We start from the raw sequence: 20,178 nt of genomic DNA on the forward strand, positions 1-20,178 counted from the left end.
AGTTCCCTTGACAAATTTCATTGTGTTCATCGAGTAGTTTCCTGCACTGTGAGAATTTCCTGCCTAAAATCCCGGCCTCCTTAGGGCAGCTGCGACCAGCTCATTGTTTTGCTCAGAATTCAGGAAAGTTCCCAGTCTATTGTGAACAAGATGTTGACGATAGTCTCCAGCCTGGGAATCTGATGCAGTGCTATTGCAGTTCACTTCCTGACATCAGTAGAGAGTGCAGAGATACCAGGTGGAATCATTGCCTCACACAGCTGAAGACTGTGTCTTAGAAAATTTATCCAGGCCTCTGCTTCCCAGAGAGCCAGAACTCCTGGATCTCCAATGAACTGTTAGGGTGCGTCAGGAAAGTTTAACTTTGGATCATTCAGGATTATGGATGGCCACTTTTCCCAGAGACCAAAGGAAAGCAGGTAAAGGTAACCCTTGCACCCACTGCTCCTCCCAGCCAGGGACATCAGGTAGCTGGGTAACTCAGTGCATCCTACCCTACCCAGAGGCAGTAGTAGTGGACAGCAGCACTTTGTCTCTTGCTGCTGCGACTCTGTCCATAAAAGGCATTTAACTCGGTTACAAAGCAGTTGAGTGAAGTTCCGCAATGTCTTGGCTGTGGTCTAGGGCAGAGGAGCTGAGTTGTGGGTCAGACACACACAACTGAGAGTGCATGCTGTACATACAGTTAATTGTTGGTCACATCTCCCTCTTCCTCTTCCTCTTCCTGTAGCAGATTAAAGCTTTTAAAAATATATCAGGAAGTATGAGCTTGTAACCACTATTAGTTGAGATCCCTGGTCACAAACTCCACCAATCTGCCTGAATGGACCAGGATATGTTAGAATGTAGGAGGAGCAAGAGTCAGTCATTCAGCCCCTCCAACATCATCTACTGTTCCATTAGATCACAGTTCTTCCGATCATTGGCTACAGTTCCACCGTCCTGGCTGATCCCCATAATCTTTGATTCTGCTCAAAGTCTAACTCAGCCTTGATTAGATTCAATGATTCACCACCTGCAGCTCTGTGAGGTAGACAATTCCAAAGGTTCATAACCCCCGAGAGAAGACATTTCTCCTCATTGTCTTCTTAAAAGGGCCAGTCAGGACTACATGATGCAATGCTCTCCACCTGCCTTGGTAGGTGAGGCTCCCACAAAGCTGTAATACCATCCAGGATAATACCACAAGGTTGGGGTAATATTTTGACATGGAATTGGGGGTTGGCTTATTAACCAAAAGCAGAAAGTTAGAACATATTACAGCACAATTCAGACCCTTTGGCCCACAAAGCTGTGCCGAACATGTCCCTACACTAGAAATTACTAGGCTTACCCATAGCCCTCTATTTTACTCAGCTCCATTTACCTATCTAACAGTCTCTTGAAAGACCCTATCGTATCTGCCTCCACCACCATTGCCGGCAGCCCATTCCACGCACTCACCACTCTCTGAGTAAAAAACTTACCCTTGACATCTCCTCTATATCTACTCCCCAGCACCTTAAACCTATGTCCTCTTGTGGCCACCAATTCAGCCCTGGGGAAAAGCCTCTGACTATCTACACGATCAATACCTCTCATCATCTTATACACCTCTATCAGGTCCCCCCTCATCCTCTGTCTCTCCAAGGAGAAAAGGCTGAGTTCCCTCAACCTGCTTTCATAAGGCATGCTCCGCATTCCAGGTAGCATCTTTGTAAATCTCCTCTGTACCCTCTCTATGGCTTCCATATCTTTCCTGTAGTGAGGCGACCAGAACTGAGCACAATACTCCAAGTGGGGTCTGACCAGGGACCTATATAGCTGCAACAATACCTCACGGCTCTTAAATTCAATTCCCCGATTGATGAAGGACAATACACCATATGCCTTCTTAACCACAGAGTCAACCTGCGCAGCCGCTTTGAGTGTCCTATGGACTTGGACCCCAAGATCCCTCTGATCCTCCACACTGCCAAGAGTCCTGCCAGTTGTGGTAAACAGGTCATTTTCAGAGAGGTAGTCAGTATCTAGTGAGGAACCACAGATCAGTGCTGGGGACTCAGCTATTTATAATCTATGTTCATGACTTGATGAAGAGACCAAGTGTCCTGTCACCAAGTATGCTGATGATGTATATTTGGGGGAGGATGAGCTTGCACAGGAGGCTGTGGAAAGAAAGTGCTCTGGTGATTCCTGGGGTGAAAGGTTGAAGTATGAAGAAAGGTTGAGTAAGGTGGGCCAGTATATGGACTTTAGAAGGAAGACACAAAAGACTGCAGATGCTGGAATCTGGAGCAAAGTGCAGACCCGAAACATCGACTCTCACTTTGCCTCCACTGATGCTGCTCAGCCTGCTGAGTTCTTCCAGCAGTTTTTATCTGACGAAATTTAGAAGAATGAGAGGTGGTGATCCCTCAGTCTCCTACATTCCACTGAGAATAAACCTCATCTATCCTTTATAACTCCAACCCTCCATTCTAGGCAACATTCTGGTGAATATCTTCTGCACTGTCTCTATTGCTACCACATCCTCTCGTGTGGTGACCAGAACTGTCCACAGTACTCTTAAGCATGGTCTAACCAATGTTTTGTACAACTACAACATAATGTTCCATCTTTCATACTCAATGCCTCAGCCTATAAAGCAAGCATACCAGATGCCTTTTTCACTACCCTATCCACCTGTGTCATCACTTCCAGGGAGCTATTAACTTGCACCCCAAAGTCCCTGCCGTTCACTCTCCATGTCCTATAAGAATTTAACTCAAAACGCATTAACTCACACATCCGGATTAAATTCCAATGCCACTGCTCCACCCAACTTTGCAGCTGATCTATGTCCCTTGGTATCCTTGGACAACCTTCTTTGCTATCTATGACTCTACCAATTTTTGTGGCATCTGCAAACTTACTAATCTGTCCACCTACATTTTCAAGCAAGTAATTTATATGTATTGTAAACAAAGGTCTCAGCACCAATCCCTATGGTACACCACTGGTTATAGCCCTCCAGTCAGGAAAGTACCCATCCGCTATTACCCTCTGCCTCCTATAACCAAGATGGTTTTGGATTCAATTTGCTAAACATGCCTGTAATTCCTTGTCCCTTAACTTGGAAATATATCAGTGGTTCTTCATCGTCACTAGGTCTAAACCCTGAAAATCCCTCCCCAACAGCACTGTGGGAGCACTTTCACCAGAAGGACTGCAGCAGTTCAAGAAAGTGGCTCACCATCATTTCCTTAAGGGAAATTAGAGATGGGCAATAAATGCTGGTCATGCCAGTGATGTCCCGATGCTAAAATTTGTATAATACTTTAGAAAATACTTTTTCCTAAGATACTGCTCCCATTCCTGAATTGTCGCAATGGAAACATCCTGTCAATCATCCTCAGAGTATATACCTTCCAATAAGATGTCCCGTCATTTTTCTAAGCTCCAGATGATACAGGTCAAAACTACCCAATTGTTCCTCGTGACAATCCTCTAATCTCAGGAATCAATTCAGTAAAGTTTCTCTGCACAGCCTCATTGGAGGCAGTGCAGAGGCTGAGACTCACAGAAACATAGAATGGTCGTGTCACTGACCTTCTGAAGAAGCCTACCATGTTGAAGCTGCTCGAAAATAGCTTCTAAAGTTACAGGAGGAACATCTTCCTTAGTGGTTTTCATGGCCTTAGCACCCCTTGTATTCATAGTAAAATAAAATCACATTTAAATTTACTACCAAAGGTGAAAAGGAAGAATTTCAAGTCAGGTTGAAAAGGTTAGATACAGTGAGAGCAGCAGCAAATAGCTGTTACTCCATCAACAGCCAGCAGAGACTCTGGAAGTATTTTTTTAAAGCTGTGAGCAATTGTGTCTCTACGTCTGTTGAGATCCTGAGCTCTGGACCACTACCATTACTGGGCGAATGGATTTCCTCATTGTCATCTTAATCTCTTCACTGGGATATTGATATTCTATGGGACCAGCTCCCACCTGTTGAACCTTGTCAAATGCCTTACTAAAATCCATGTAGACCACATCTACTGCACTACCCTCATCAATCTTCCTGGTCACCTCCTCAAAGAACACTATCAGGCTTGTGAGACATGATCTGCCCTTCACAAAGCCATGCTGGCTGTCCCTGATCAGACCTTGATTCTCCCAATGCCCATAGATCCTATCCCTAAGAATCCTTTCTAACAGCTTGCCCACCACAGACATTAGGCTCAATGGTCTATAATTTCCTGGACTATCCCTACTACGTTTTTTGAATAAGGGGACAACATTTGCCACCCTCCAATCCTCCGGTACCATTCCTGTGGACAACGAGGACTCAAAGATCCTAACCAAAGGTTCAGCAATCTCCTCCCTTTCCTCGCGGAGCAGCCTGGGGAATATTCCCTCAGGCCCTGGGGACTTATCTGCCCTAATATTCTCTAACAGCTCCGACACATCCTCCCTCTTGATATCAACATGGTCTAGAACATTAACCTTACCAACTGGAAGGAGTTAAAGCTGGAAGGAGTACAAAGGAATTTACGAGAATGTTGCCAGGACTTGAGGACCTGAGTAATAGGGAGAGGTTGGGCAGGCTGGGACTTTATTCCTTGGAATGTAGGAGACTGAGGGGTGACCTTATTGAGATGTATAAAATCATGAGGACCATAGACAGGGTGAATGCCCGCAGTCTCTTTCCCAGGGAAAGAGAACCAAAAACTAAAAGGCATCGGTTTAAGGTGAGAGGGGAAAGATTTAAAAGGGACCCGAGGGGCAACTTCTTCATGCAGAAGGTGATGTGTACATGGAACAAGCTGCCAGAAAAAGTGGTTGAGGCAGATACAATAACAACATTTAAAAGACAATCGTATAAAATGTTACAGCACAGGAACAGGCCCTTCAGCCCACAATGTCTGTGCCAAACACAATGCCAAATTAAACTAAATCTCTTCTGCCTGCACATGATCCATATCCATTCCCTGCTTGTTCATGAATCTAAAAGTTTTTTAAATGCCAGTATCATCTGCTTCTACCACTTCCCACAGCAGCACATTCCAGGCACCCAGCACTCTGTGTAAAAAAAAAACCTGCCCCGCACATCTCCTTTAAACTTTCCCTCTCTCACCTTAAATGCATCTCCTCTAGTAGTAGACATTTTTACCCTGGGAAAAAGATTCTATCTACCCTATCAACACCTCTTATAATTTTATAAACTTCTGTCAGGTCTCCCCTCAGTCTCCAACGCTTCAGAGAAAACAACCCAAGTTTGTCCAACCTCTCCTTATAGTTCATACCCTCTGTTCCAGGCAGCATCCTGGTAAACCTCTTCTGCAACCTCTAGTTGCCACTGACTTGGGCCCTGGTCACCACTGGTCTCGGGTGAGGTGAGGGGTTTGGGCTCGTCTCAAAGCTGCTCACCTGGTCAAGGATGATGAGTTGCTCATGCACTGCTCACTATCTGCTCTGTGCCGTGAATTTCTCTCACAGGAGTTGTTTCACTTGCATCTTCACTGCGCTCTGGAGGGGACTCAGTGCAGCATTTGGTCATCTCCGCCCAGGATGCAGGTGGTCTCTCGTCTCTGGTCAACGCTGTTGTGAACATCAGCATCGTATCAGGTTCGATCTCACCACCGCTCTTTGAGCAAGCTCAGTACTTCTTTACAGTGCTGGAGGACACGAGGAGTGGCTCCCCAATTGGCCGTGTTCGGGCTTTAAACTCTCCAGGTGAGCCACAGCTTTGAAACCGGACCCTGGGGTGAACCGTTACTGGGAGCTGGGTTCATACACAGACCGAAACCCTGATAGAAACAATAGTGGATTCTGGAAATCTGAAGTAAAATTAGTTCTACTAGAAATGTTCAGAAGGTTGAAAGGGTTGGCTTCTCAGAGACTTAATAATATTACATCTTAAGCAGATAAACCTGCAACCAAGGAAAAGTAACAAAAAGGAATGGGAATGTGTAATAAGGGAAAGGCAGAGAGGTATCAGTAGCAGGTACATTATTGGAAGGTGGTCTGAGAGATCAGATATACAAGTATTTGGACAGCCAAGGGCTGATTAAGGATAGTCAGCTTAGCTTTGTGCGTGGTAGATCATGTTTAATGAATCTTGTAGAGTTTTTTGAGGAGGTTACTAAGAAAGTAGATGAAGGAAAGGCAGTGGATGTTGTCTGCATGGACTTTAGTAAGGCCTTTGACGAGGTTAGTTCAGAAGGTTCAGACATGAGGTATCCATGAAGAGGTTGTAAACCGGATTCGAAATTGGCTGTGTGGGAGAAGACAGAGTGGTAGTGGATGATTGTTTCTCAGACTGGAGGCCTGTGACTAGTAGTGTGCCTCAGGGATCTGTGCTGGGACCATTGTTGTTTGTTGTCTATATCAATGATCTAGATGATAATGTGGTAAATTGGATCAGCAAGTTTGCTGATGACACTAAGATTGGAGACATAGTGGACAGCGAGGAAGGCTTTCAAAGCTTGCAGAGGGATCTGAACCAACTGGAAAAATGGGCCAGAAAATGGCAGATGGAATTTAATGCAGACAAGTGTGAGGTGTTGCATTTTGGAAGGTCAAATCAAGGTAGGACATACACAGTAAATGGTAGGGTACTGAGGAGTGCAGAGGAACAAAGGGATCTGGGAGTTCAGATACATAATTCCCTGAAAGTGGCGTCACAGGTAGACAGGGTTGTAAAGAAAGCTTTTGGCATCCTGGCATTCATAAATCAAAGTATTGAGTATAGGAGTTGGGATGTTATGGTGAGGTTGTATAAGACATTGGTGAGGCCAAATTTGGAGTATTGTGTGCAGTTCTGGTCACCTAACTATAGGAAGGATATGTGTAAGATTGAAAGAGTGCAGAGAAGATTTACTGGAATGTTGCCAGGTCTTAGGAGTTGAGTTACAGGGAAAAATTGAACAGGTTAGGACTTTATTCCTTGGAGCGTAGAAGAATGAGGGGAGATTTGATAGAGGTTTACAAAGTTATGAGGGGTATAGACAGAGTAAATGTGAGTAGGCTCTTTCCACCTAGATTAGGAGAGATAAGTACGAGAGGACATGGCTTTAGGGTGAAAGGGGAAAGGTTTAGGGGGAACATTAGGGGGAACTTCTTCACTCAGAGAGTGGTGGGAGTGTGGAATGAGCTGCCATCTGATGTAGTAAATGCGGGCTCACTCTTAAGTTTTTAGAATAAATTGGATAGATACATGGACGGGAGAGGTCTGGAGGGTTATGGACTGGGTGCAGGTAAATGGGACTAGTGGAATAATGTTTTGGCACAGACTAGAAGGGCTGAATGGCCTGTTTTCTGTGCTGTAGTGTTCTATGGTTCTATGTTCTGTGGTATGTAACAAAAGACCCCACAAAATCTGTGAAGTGATCCCTATCTCTCAATAAACTATGAGTTGGGCCCTAGTGAGGGATTGTGTCCAACTTTGCCCCTGTCCTTAAGAAGGATGTGAAGCCCTGGGCATGGGTGTGGACAAATTTACTGGAATGTGGAGAGGCTGGGGTTCCAGAGGAGCTGGTGACATTGAGTACAGTGTAAGGAGACAGTGGTACAGAGGTGAAGACTTTCAGCCTCCTTAGCCTGTTTTAAACTGACTGCCATTTCTCTCTGTGAGTGCAGGTCATTCTGACTCCGTCTTTTACACGATTTCATCTGGAGACCCCAATGGCTACTTTGCGATCGATCTCAGCTCAGGAGTGATTAGGGCCAACACCCCACTGGATCATGAGTCTCATCCAGTTGTAATATTGGATGTCCAGGCTCACAGTGGCTCTCCGCCTGCCTACAGTGGCACCAAGGTCAAGATCACTGTCTCTGACGTCAATGACAACACGCCAACATTTCCAACCTCCTCCGAGTCTATTCTTGTGCCAGAAAACACGGAGATTGGTTCTGTCATCTACACGGCCAGTGCAGAGGACCAGGACAGTGGAGCCAATGGCCAAGTACAGTTTGATCTCATCTCAGGCTCAGAGAGAACCTTCAGCATCGATCGAACTTCTGGAAAGCTCCGTCTGATTGGATCCTTGAGCTACGAGATGGTACCTCGCTATGACTTGAAGATTGTGGCCAAGGACAGTGGTGCTCCACAGCTCAGCTCAACATTCACTCTTGTCCTTCACGTGCAGGATGAGAGCGATACTGCCCCGATCTTTGACACTTTGACCTATCGGGTTGAGGTCAAGGAAGGGACTCCTATCAATCGCCGGTTTCTCCAGGTGCGTGCATTAAGTCAGGACACCAGAGGTGGCCATATCACTTACCACTTGCACCCTGATGAAGACTCTGCCAATTTTGGAATAGTCTCTGAAAGTGGATGGTTGTTTGTGAAGAGCGCTCTAGACCGGGAGAACAAGGACCTCTTCAGCCTCACTGTCGTGGCTTCCAGCAGTGAGGGTGAACAGACAAAAACAGGGACCACGATGGTCAGAATCTGCATCACCGACGAGAATGACAATGCACCGAAACTCAGTGAGGACAGGTACTTCTTCACTGTGCAGGAGAACATGGCACCAGCATCAACCATTGGACGCATCTTGGCCACAGATCGTGATCATGGACTCAACAGCAAGCTGACCTACAGACTGCAGCCAGCACACACAAGCTTCCGCATCAATTCACAGACTGGTAATCATCGCACCCACACACTCACGGGCTCACCCCTCAGCCATTACATCATTTACTACCTGTGCTGATACTGAGCCCAACAGCACAGCAAGCAAATGAGTGGGGCATAGACAGCATAGATAGTGGGAGGCGTTTCCCCATACAGAGGTCATAGAGGGCAGACATTTAGAGTAAGGTGGAAGAGCTTTAGAGGGATTTGAGGAAGAGTTTTTTTCAGCCAGAGAGGGAGGGGTTGGAATCTGGAATGCACTGTCAGAGGGCGTGGTGGAGGCAGAGACTCTCACAACATTGAAGAAATATCTAGTTGAACACCTGAATCGTCAAGGCAGAGAAGGCTACAGACCAACTGCTGGTAAATGGGATTGGTGTAGATGGGTACCTGATGGTTCACATGGACAGGGTGGACCGAAGGGCCTACTTCTGTGCTGTGTGACTCCATGCTTCTATGAGTACAGAGGAATCAAGGTTCTTGTGCATGAAACACAAAAGGTTAGCAGGTGGGAATTAAGGAGTGTTGGAGTTTAGAAATAGAGAAGTATTGTTACAAAGTACAGGGTGCTGGTGAGACCAGCTTCGGTCTTTTTAGAAACAATATTCTAGTGTTGGAAGCAGATTCACAAGGCTGATTCTTGGGATGAAAGGGATGTCCTATCATGAATGACTAAAAAAGTTACATCTACATTAGAAGAATGAGGGGTGATATATCGAAACTTCTAAGATCCTGCGGTGGCAACAGGGGAGATGTTGAGATGTTTCCAGTGTGGGAGAGTCAGGGATATAATTATAAGATCAGGTGTGATCTTGTAAAACTGAGTCAGATAGGAATTTCTTCTCACTGAGAGTGGTGAATCCTGGAATGGTAAAGCTGAAGATGGGACTGGAGTGGGACTGGGGTTGGTGCTTGGCCCCAGGTGTTGTGAGCCCTCGACCCAGTGATGGAATTCTGTCAGATTCAGGTCATTTTTGAAGTAGATGTCTTCTCCTTTCACTCTTCTTCCAGGTGAGATGAGTTCTGTGGTGACCTTTGACCGGGAGGTTCAGGCCAGCTACCAGCTGACGGTGGTAGTTCAGGATGGCGGTTCACCCCCACGCAGCGTCACCGGATCTGTCTATGTGATGGTCTTGGATGAGAATGACAATGCCCCCATCTTCACCAACATGCCAGTGGGAGAGGAGCTTGTTCTTCAGGTAAAGCCAGTCACTCCAACCTTCAGAACGTCAGGCACTCTGCCCAGTTCATGAGGTTCTGAGCACCTTGGTTGGTAAATGTCCCAGGCAAAATCAGAAATGTTGACCCTGGGCCAGATGTTAAGGCTTCACAACCAGGAGAGAGCTGAATCCTACAGATTGAGGTGTGAGCTCAGACTGTTTTTGGGTTACACAGTCCCGCCATTTGGGGATGAGGCTTCCCAGGGTTTGGGGGTAAAATGATTCCACTGTTTATGGTTGAGGGAATTCTGGATTTGGGGGTGAGGGGACCCAACATTTGTGGGGGTCCAGATGTGTAATTTTGGACGAAGACCCCATAAGCAGTTCCTATTTTACACTGTGGAGGATTTTGAGCTGACCAAAGAAGAGAGGGAAGTTTCATTCGATGCTTTCTAAAGTCGCTACATCATTGGGAGACAAACATATTTCAGCACACAAAATCTCGGGATCCTCTGCAATCAACACAGCTGGGTCCTGATAAACATGGCAGTTGCCAAGATTCCATCTCTGGGACTTAAAAGTAAAAACTGCAGTAAAACCAGCCAGCTTGGCACATATTTATTTGGTCATCTGATCCTTGACCTGGGAACTTTTGCAGAAATAAACTGTGCAAGATTGGTCATGTCAATCCTCATTTGCTTCCTTGAGGTTAACTCTCTCACTTCACCAGAATAATTTTGTTCTCCAGGATTTTAATTAGGTTTTTCGAAGACTTGGTCTCAAAGTCTGCTGGCTTTTTTCTTTCTCAGGTGTCAGTGTGATACAGTGAGCATGGGTGTGAACAGGACACAGTGAATGTGGGTCTGAACAGGACACAGTGAGTGAGAATGGGTGTGACACTGAGCAAGGCACGGGACAGTCTGACTGTGATGCTGGTGTGGCACCATTTGTGACAGTTAACTGTAACACTGTGAGCGTGACACAGTGTGAACTGTCACTAAAACTGAGAGTATAAATGAGTGTGACATTAAAGGTTAAAATTCAATTATATTGCATAAAAGCCAAACTGGCTGAAGAGTCTGTAGTGTAGATAATACATGGCTAATGAAACTTAACACAAAGAAATGTGGAGTGTTACATTTTGATAGCAAGAATAAGAAGACAACATAAATTAGAGGGCACAGTTTTAAAACAAAGAGATAGGCGTACCTGTGCAGGGTTTGTTGAAAGGAAAAGGAGAGGTTGAGAAGTGGACTTTGGGCTTTACAAATAGACACACAGAGTACAAGAGCAAAGAAGTCACAATGGACCTTTACAATCACTGGTCTGCCCACCACTGGAGAATGTGTCCAGTTCTAGGTGGAGCTCTGTGGGAAAGATGTGATGCTTCGGAGAGGGTTCGGTATGATTTCCCAATGTGATTCCAGGGATGAGGGACTTTAATTTTTTGGACAAACTAGAGAAGCTGGAGTTGTTTTCCTTGGAACAGAGGAGTTGTGATGGGATCTAACAGAGATTCTTTAAGTGTATTAAGAGCGAAAGGTTAACTAGGGAGAGAAGAGGTCCCCTTAAGGACCAGTGTGGTCGTCAGTGTGTGAAGCCGCAGGAGATGGGTGAGGTCTTAAATGAATATTTCTCATCTGTATTTACATGGAAATGGTCATGGAAGCTAGGGATTTCAGGGAAGAGATGCCCTGAAACATATCAACTTTACAAGATCGGTGTTGATGGTCTTGAGGCACATAAAGGTGGATAAATTGCCAGTGCCTGACCATGTACCCTAGGATGTTGTGGGAATCAGGGGAAGAAATTGCTAGGGCCCTGGCAGAGATACTTGTATTTTCCTTAGCCACAGACAAGGCACTGGAAGAGGAGGGTGGCTAATGTTGTGCATTTATTTAAGAAGGACAGCTGGGACAAGCCAGGGAATGACAGGGCAGTGAGCCTAACATCAGTGTTGGGAAGATTACTGGAGGGGATTCTGAGAGACAGGATGTACTATCATTGGGGGAGGTAAAGACTGATTAGGGAGAGTCAGTGTGGCTTTGTCGAACATAGAACAGGATCAGGCCCTTCAGCCCACAATGTTGTGCCAAACTAATTAAATTAGTAATCAAATGCCCAACTAAACTAATCCCTTCTACCTACAAAATGTCCATATCCTTCTATTCTCTGCACATCCATGTGACTATCTAAGAGCCTCTTGAACACCTGTTGTATCTGCCTCCACCACCACATTCCAGGCACCCACTACTCTCTGTGTAAAAAAACCTGTCTTGCATATCTCCTTTGGACTTGCCCCCTCTCACCTTAAATGCATGCCCTCTAGTATTATACATGTCAAACCTGAGAAAAAGATACCGGCTGTCTACTATATCTATGCCTCTCATAATCTTATAAACCTCTATCAGATCTCCCCTTAGCCTCCGCTGCTCCAGAGAAAACAACCCAAGTTTATAGAACCTCTCCTGATAGCACATGCCCTCTAATCCAGGCAGCATCCTGGTGAACCTCTTCTGCACCTTCTCCAGAGCCTCCATAGCCTTCCTGTAATAGGCGACCATAATTGAATGCAATATTCCAGATGCGGCCTAACTAACGTTTTATAAAACTGCAACATAACTTCCCAACTCTTGAACTCAGTGCCTCGACTAATGAAGACAAGCATGCCACATGCCTTCTTTCCCAATATAACAACCTGTATAGCCACTATAGCTATGGACTTAGACCCAAAGATCCCTCTGTTCATCATCACTATCAAAGGTCTTGCCATTAACATTGTACTGTCTCTTTACATTTGATCTCCCAAGGTGCAACACTTCACATTTGGCCAGGTTGAACTCCATCTGCCATTTCTCCATCCATGTCTGCAACTGATCTATCACGCTGTATCCTTTGCCAGCCTTCTACACTATCCACAACACCACCAATCTTCGTATCATCTGCTAACTTACTAACCCATCAATCTACATTATTGTCCACGTCATTTATCTATATCACAAACAGCAAATGTCCCAGTGTGGATCCCTGTGGAACACCACTAGTCATAGATCTCCAGCTAGAATAAGTCCCATTGACCACTACCCTTTGTCCTCTCAGGGCAAGCCAATTCTGAATCCAAACGGCCAATTCACCATGGATCCCATGCATCTTAATCTTCTGGATGAGCCTCCCATGAGACACCTTGTCAAACGCCACTGAAATCCATGTAGACAACATCCACAGATCTACCTTCATCAATCACCTTCGTCAGCTCCTTAAAAAAAAGCTCAATCAAGTTAGTAAGACACATCTTGCCCTGCATAAAGCCATGCCGACTGACTCTAATTAGGTTATGGTTTTCCAAATGCTCATAAATCCTATCCCTAAGTATCCTCTCCAGTAACTTCCCTACCACTGACGTGAGACTCACCGGTCTATGGTTACCAGGATTATCCCTGTTTCCCTTCTTGAATAATGGAGCAAAATAGCTACTTGCCAGTCCTCTGGGACCTTGTCTATGGCTAGAGAGGACATGAAGATATTGGTCAAGGCCCCAGCAATCTTATCTCTTGCCTCTCACAATAACCTGGGGTATATCCTATCAGGCCCTGGGGACTTATCCACCTTAATGCTCTTTAAGAGACCCAACATGGCCTCCTTCTTTATCTCTAAATGCCGGAGCATATTAGTATGCTTCACACTGATCTCCCTATCCTCTATATCCTGCTCCTTGGTAAATACTGATGTACTCATTTAGATCCTCTCCCACATCTTCTGCCTCCAAGCACATGTTCCCTCCTTTATCCATGAGTGGTCCTACCCTCTCTCGAGTTATCCTCTTGCTCCTGATGTATGTAGAGAATGGGATTCTCTTTAATCCTACTTGCCAAGGACTTTTCATGGCCCTTCCTGGCTCTCCTAATCCCTTTCTTAAATTCTTTTCTGGCTTCTTTATAATCCCTAAGGGCTCGGTTTGATTTTAGCTTCCTGAGCTTTACATACATTTCCTTTTACTTCTTGACTAAATTCACCATGTCTCTCAACATCCAAGGTTCCCTTCCCCTACCATCCTTGTCCTTCCTCCTTACTGGAACATCCCTGTCCTGTGCTCTGTGCAGTTGGTCTTTAAACACCCTCCACATGTCAGATGGGGACTTGCCCAAAAACAGCTGTTCCCAATTAACTCTCCCAAGTTCCTGCCTAATGCTCTAATAATTTTCCCTGCTCCAATTTAATACTCTCCCACAAGGTCCATACTTATCCTTATCTATAGCGATCTTAAAACTGAAGGAGTTGTGGTCACTGCTCCCTAACCGTTCTCCCACTGAAAGGTCAGTCACCTAGCCAGGCTCATTAACAATCACCAGGTCCAGTACAGCCCCTCCTCTTGTTGGACTATTGACATATTGGTTTAAGAAACCCTCCTGGATGCACCTAACAAATTCTGTCCCACCTAAACCTCTTACACTAAGGAGGTTCCAATCCTTTTTCGAGAAGTTGAAGTCGCCCACTACAATAACCCTGTTGTTTTTGCACCTCCCCCTAATCTGCCTGCATATCTGTTCCTCAATGTCCCCATGGCTTTTGGGAGATCTGTAGTATAATCCCATCAGAGTGATTACACCTGTCTTATTTTTGAGTTCTACCCATATAGACTCAGTGAACGAGCCCTCTGAGTGCAGCTGTGTTATTTCCCTGATTAGTGGAGCAACTCCCCCCCCCACACACACTTTTATTTCCCTCTCTATCTTTTCTAAAACATCAAAACCATGGAACATAAGCATCCGTTCCTGTCCCTCTCTCAACCAAGTTCTCTGTTATGGCCACAACATCAGAGTTCCAAGCACTGATCCATGCTCTAAGTTCATCACCCTTAGCCATAATACTCCTGGCATTCAAATACACATACTTCAACCCATCCATCCCATCGTGTCTATTACTTTGCTCCTGCATGTTTTTACTGGTCCTGACATCTACCTTCCTCTCAATCCCTCCACTTTCTGACCTGGTGCTGTGGTTCCCATCCCCTGCCAAACTAGTTTAAACCCTCCCAAGTAGCAATCACGAAACTACCAGCTTTGTGTGGGGAAATCATTGACAAGGGTGGGGCAGTAGACATTGTCGAGTGGACTTTGGCAAGGTCCAACATAGTAGGCTCATCCGGAAAGTAAGATCTCAGGGGATGTAGGATGAGCTAGCCAATTGGATACAAAATTGGCTTGGTGGTAGGAGTCAGAGGGTGGTAGTGGAGGATAAGATTGGAGGCCTGTGACCAGTGGTGTGCCGCAGGGATCAGTGCTAGCTCCACTGTTTGTTATATATGTTAATGATTTGGATGAGAGTGCAGGTGGCATGGTTAGTAAGTTTCTGGTTGGCAGTGAAGAAAGTTGTGAATGGTTACAACAGGATCTTGATCAGCTGGGAAAGGGGGCAAAGGTATGGCAGATGGAATTTAACTCAGACAAGTTGCAATTTGGGTATTTAAACTAGGGCAGGACTTGCACAGTGAATGGCAGGGCCCTGGAAAGTGTTGTAGAACAGAGAGACCAAGCAGTGCAGGTACATAATTTTTCTGAAAGTGGCAAAAGAGGTGGATAAAGTGGTGAAGAAGGTGCACCTTTGCTGGACTAGGCGCTGACTACAAGAGTTGGGATGTCAAGTTACAGCTGTACAAGATGTTGGTGAGGCCACACCTGGAATATTGTGTACAGTTCTGGTCGCCACGCTATAGGAAGGTTGCAGAATAGATTCACAACAATGTTGCTGGGACCGGAGGGCTTGAGTTCTAAGGAGAGACTGGACAGGCTAGGACAGTTTTCCCTGGAGTGAAGGAGGCTGAGGGGTGACCTTATAGAGGTTTATAAAATCATGAGGGGCACAGATAAGGTGGATGGTCGCAGTCTACTCCCCAGAGCAGGGAGTCTAAAACTAGAGGGCACAAGTTTAAAGTGAGAGGGAAAATATTTAAAGGGGACTCAAGGGGCAAGTTTTTCACACAGAGGGTGGTGGGTATATGGAACGAGCTGCCAGAAGAAGTGGTAGAGGTGGGTATAATTACAACATTTTAAGGACATCTGGGCAAGTTCATAGATGAGAAATGTTCAGAGGGATATGGACCACTTTCAGGCAAATAGGATTAGCTTGGATAGGCATCATGGTCAGCACGGATGAGTTGGGCCAAGGGCTTGTTTTTGTGCTGTATAACTCTCTGACTTTCCTCATAGGACATGTTCTCTAATCCAGGCAGCATTTACCAAGCATCTGCCTGGATTAGAGAACATGCTTTATGAGGAAAGGTTGAGTGAGCTAGGGCTTTTCTCTTCGGAGAGGAGGAGGATGAGAGGTGACTTGATAGAGGTGTACAAGAATATGAGGGGCATAGATAGAGTGGACAGCCAGCACCTTTTCCCCAGGGTGGCGATGGCCAATACCAGAGGACATCAGTTTAATGTGAGTGGAGGAAAGTTTAGGGGAGATGTCAGAGGGAGGCTCTTTACACAGAGAGTGGTGGGTGCCTGGAACGCACTGCCGGGAGTGGTGGTAGACCACAATAGGGACATTTAAGAGACTCTTAGGCAGATGGATGTAAGAAAAATGGAGGGTTATGGGCCGTGTAGGAGGGAAGAGTTCGATTGATCATGGAGTAGGTTTATATAGGTCAGCACAACATTGTGGGCCGAAGGCCCCGTACTGTGTTCTACTGTTTTATGTTCTATGTTCTCTGACTCTGGGTGTTTAAAACCATAATGGGTAGATACAGAGTTGATAGAGGGAGACTGTGACCATTGTTGAAGGGGTCAAGAACCCAAGGACATTTGGTGTTGGTGATTGAGAAAAGAGTCAAAAATGGTGTGAGGATTATTCTTCTGAACACAATGAGTGGTTGTGTCTGGAATGCATTGCTGGAGGCTGTAGTGGGGGCAGATTCAATTACAGTGTTCAGAAGGCAGCTGAGTAGGTATTGCAACGTCGGAGCAACAGTCGGCCCCTCAGCCCCTCTCACCTGATTCACTGTTCAATATGATCATGCTTAATCTGCCCCAAGCTTCAATTCCTCTTGTGTGCCAGTGGTCCAGAGCCCTCAATGCCCTGATCTTTCAATAACTTTTCTTTAAATACTCCCAATGATCCAACGTCCAGAGATTCACCATCCTCTGTGAGAAGTTCCTATGTACCTCAGATGTAAGTGACCGCCCCCTTATCTTGTAAATACATCCCCTCATTTGAGACTCTCCCACTAGTGGAAACATCTGAACATCCATCCTGTCTTGTCCTCTCAGGATTTTTTATGTTTCAATAAGATCACCCTTCACTCCTCTAAACTCCACTATACAGACCAAGCTCCTTCAGCAACTCGTAATTCAACAGTCATCTGATCCCAGGAATTAGCTCGGTGAATCTCTTCTGGACTGCCTCCAACACAAGTGTATCCTTTGTTAGATGAGGTGACCAAACCTGTTTACAGTCTTCTAGGTGTGGCCTCACCAGCACCTGGTACAATTTAATGATACTTCCCTATTTCTAAACTCCAATCCCCTTGAAATAAAGGCCAATGCGTCATTCACCTTCCTAACCAGTTGCTGCACCTTCCTGCCAACTTCTCGTGATTTGTGCACTGGAACACTCAGATCCTCTGTCGTTCGCTCATCAGCAATCTTTCTCCATTTAGATGCCTGAATTTTGATTCCTCATACCAAAGGCATGACCTGACACTTTTCCACATTAATCTCCATTTGCCAAGTTTTCTCCCACTCCTTCAACCTATTCGGTTGCAGAGTCTGAATGTCCTCATGGAAACATGCCTTTCTACCACATGTCAACCACAAACTTGGAAACCTTGCATTCTGCCTCTCCTCCAGGAAGGAATCTGGAAGAATTTGCAGGGTTATGGGGAGAGATCGTGTTGAAAGAGGAACTAACTGGATTGGTTTTAGTGCCAGTATAGACCTGATGGGCTGAATGGTCTTAAACTGTGCTGTAACCATTCTGTGGTCCTAAAGTGTTTGATGATGTTGATAATATCATTGCTGCAATAGGCTGCACCATTACAGTTTGCAGATGGAAAAATTGCCAGAGATTTAGCTTCATGAGCCCTTTGAGTATTTTTACAGTACACCTTCCTGTGGTTTCACCAAACTTAACAACAGCAGATTTCTTTCTCTGAACTGAACCAGATAGATTTTTTTGCAGCAGTCGAGCTGTTTCATGATCATTTTTGCCAACACTCACTTTTTATTCCAGATTTAATTAATTAATTGATTTTAAATTCCCCAGGTGCTGAGGAGCGATTTGAACTCTTGCATCTAGTTCATTAATCCAGAGCCCTGGATTTTTGGTCTGGGTCTGTGCCATTAGTTCCTCTGCTATCTTTTCCCCAACTTGTTCCAACATCTGTGGACGCATTCCAAGCCAGGATTTACTTTGATCTCTATGCCTGCTGTCCCTGGTAAATATTGAGGTTGGAGTCTTTGTTTTAATTCGTGCTTTGTCAGAATCCAAGGCACATTGACACAGACACCCTCAAGTTGTTTACAGAATCTCCAGTGCTGGCTGACCTCATCCTCACCTCATCTTCTTGCAGATTTTTGAAGGAAACTTATCTGGAAATCTAGTGACTACCCTCCAGGCCAAGGATCCAGATGAAGGAGAGAATGGGACTGTGGTGTTCTCTCTCTCAGGTAAGATTTCCTGAATGTGAGATTGCAAGAATCGGGAACAGCCCTCTCCACCATTCAATAAGATTATCAGTGAGCGGAGAGTGGTTGGCCTGCACTTTCCCATCTGTCCCCTACACCTCTCGACTTCCCTGGCAATCTCTGCCTTGTTTATCTTCATTTACTCCACTTGTTTGTTGTAGAGAATTCTAAAGATTCACGACCCTTTAAGGGAAGAAATTTCTCCTCATCTGTCTGAAATGGACTCCCCTAATCCTGAAACTATGCTCCTAGTTGCAGGTACACTGACTAAAGGAATCATTCTCTGAGCATCCGCCCTCTCAGTCCCCCTCAGAATCTTGTTTCTGTTAATAAGATCAGCTCTAGTTCTTCAAGACACAGAACAGTCCAGCACAGGAACAGGCCCTTCAACCCACCATGTCTGCACCAACCATGATGACAACCTAACTGAATCCCAACTGCCTGCACATGGTTCATATCCCTCTATTCCCTGTCTGTTCATACCTTAGTCTACCTTGCTATCATATCTGCTTCCACCACCTGCCCTGGCGGTGTTCCAGACACCCATCACTCTCTGTGTAAAAAATTTACCCCGCAAATCTCCTTTAAATTTTCCCCCTCTCACCTCAAACCCACACCCTCTAAAATTTGACATTTCCAATCTGAGATGAAGACTCTGACGAACTATGCTTTTCAAAATTTTATAAACTTCTGTCAGGTTGTCCCTCAGCCTCTGCCGCTCCAGAGAAAACAATCCATGTTTGTCCAACCTCCCCTTATAGCTCATGCCCTCTAATCCAGGAAACATCCTGGTGAACCACTTCTGCATCCTCTCTAATGCCTCCACATCCTTCCAATGGTGTGGTGACCAGAACTGCACACAATACTGCAATGTGGCCTCACCAAAGTTTTATACAGCAGAAGCATGACTTCCCAACTTTTATACTCAATGCTTTGACCGATGAAGTCAAGTATGCTGTGGGCCTTCCTTACCAACCTATCATGTTGCCACTTTCAGGGAGCTGTTGACTTGCACCTCAAGATTCCTCTGTACATCAGTGCTCCTAAGAGCCATTCCATTTACTGTTTACTATCTTACATAGAACAGTACAGCACAAGAACAGGCCCTTCGGCCCACCAAGTTTTACTGAACCTATTACATCAGTAAAAAAATGCCCAACTAAGCTAATCCATTCCGCCTACACAATGTCCATATCCTACCATTTCCCTCACATACATGTGCCTATCTAAGAGCTCTTGAACCCCTATCACATTTGCCTCCACCACCACCAGTGCATTCCAGGCACCCACCAATTACCATGTAAAAAAAACTTGCACCACACATCTCCTTTGACCTTATCCCCTCTCACCTTAAATGCATGCCCTCTGGTATTAGACATTTCAACCCTCACCCTCCGCCGCTCCAGAGAAAACAACCCAAGTTTGTCCAACCTCTCCTCATAGCTCATGCCCTCTAATCCAGGCAGCATCCTGGTAAACCTCTTCTGCACCCTGTCCAGAGCCTCCACATCATTTCTGTAATGGGGCAACCAGAACTGAATGCAATACCCCAGATGCAGCCTAACTAAAGTTTTATAAAGCTGCAGCATAACTTCCTGACTCTTGAACTCAATGCCTCGATGAATAAAGGCAAGCATGCCATATTCCTTCTTTACCACCTAGAAACCATAGAAAAACTACAGCACAGAAAACAGGCCATTCAGCCCTTCTAGTCTGTGCCAAAACATTATTCGGCTAGTCCCATTTA

General features: G+C 45.4%; 1 protein-coding gene across 1 annotated transcript in view; it reads left to right on the plus strand.

Moving 5' to 3' along the window:
* dchs1a (dachsous cadherin-related 1a) overlaps positions 1-20,178 on the plus strand; it is a 241,409-nt gene that overhangs the window by 150,551 nt on the left and 70,680 nt on the right. The window contains exons 5-8 of the mRNA XM_052026374.1: positions 5,455-5,691; positions 7,597-8,604; positions 9,605-9,792; positions 18,317-18,413. Of these exons, the coding sequence (XP_051882334.1) occupies positions 5,455-5,691; positions 7,597-8,604; positions 9,605-9,792; positions 18,317-18,413 (1,530 nt within the window). The remainder of the gene's footprint in view (positions 1-5,454; positions 5,692-7,596; positions 8,605-9,604; positions 9,793-18,316; positions 18,414-20,178) is intronic.

The sequence above is a fragment of the Pristis pectinata genome, chromosome 11, assembly GCF_009764475.1.
Source record: "Pristis pectinata isolate sPriPec2 chromosome 11, sPriPec2.1.pri, whole genome shotgun sequence".
In the NCBI taxonomy this organism is placed as follows: domain Eukaryota; kingdom Metazoa; phylum Chordata; class Chondrichthyes; order Rhinopristiformes; family Pristidae; genus Pristis; species Pristis pectinata.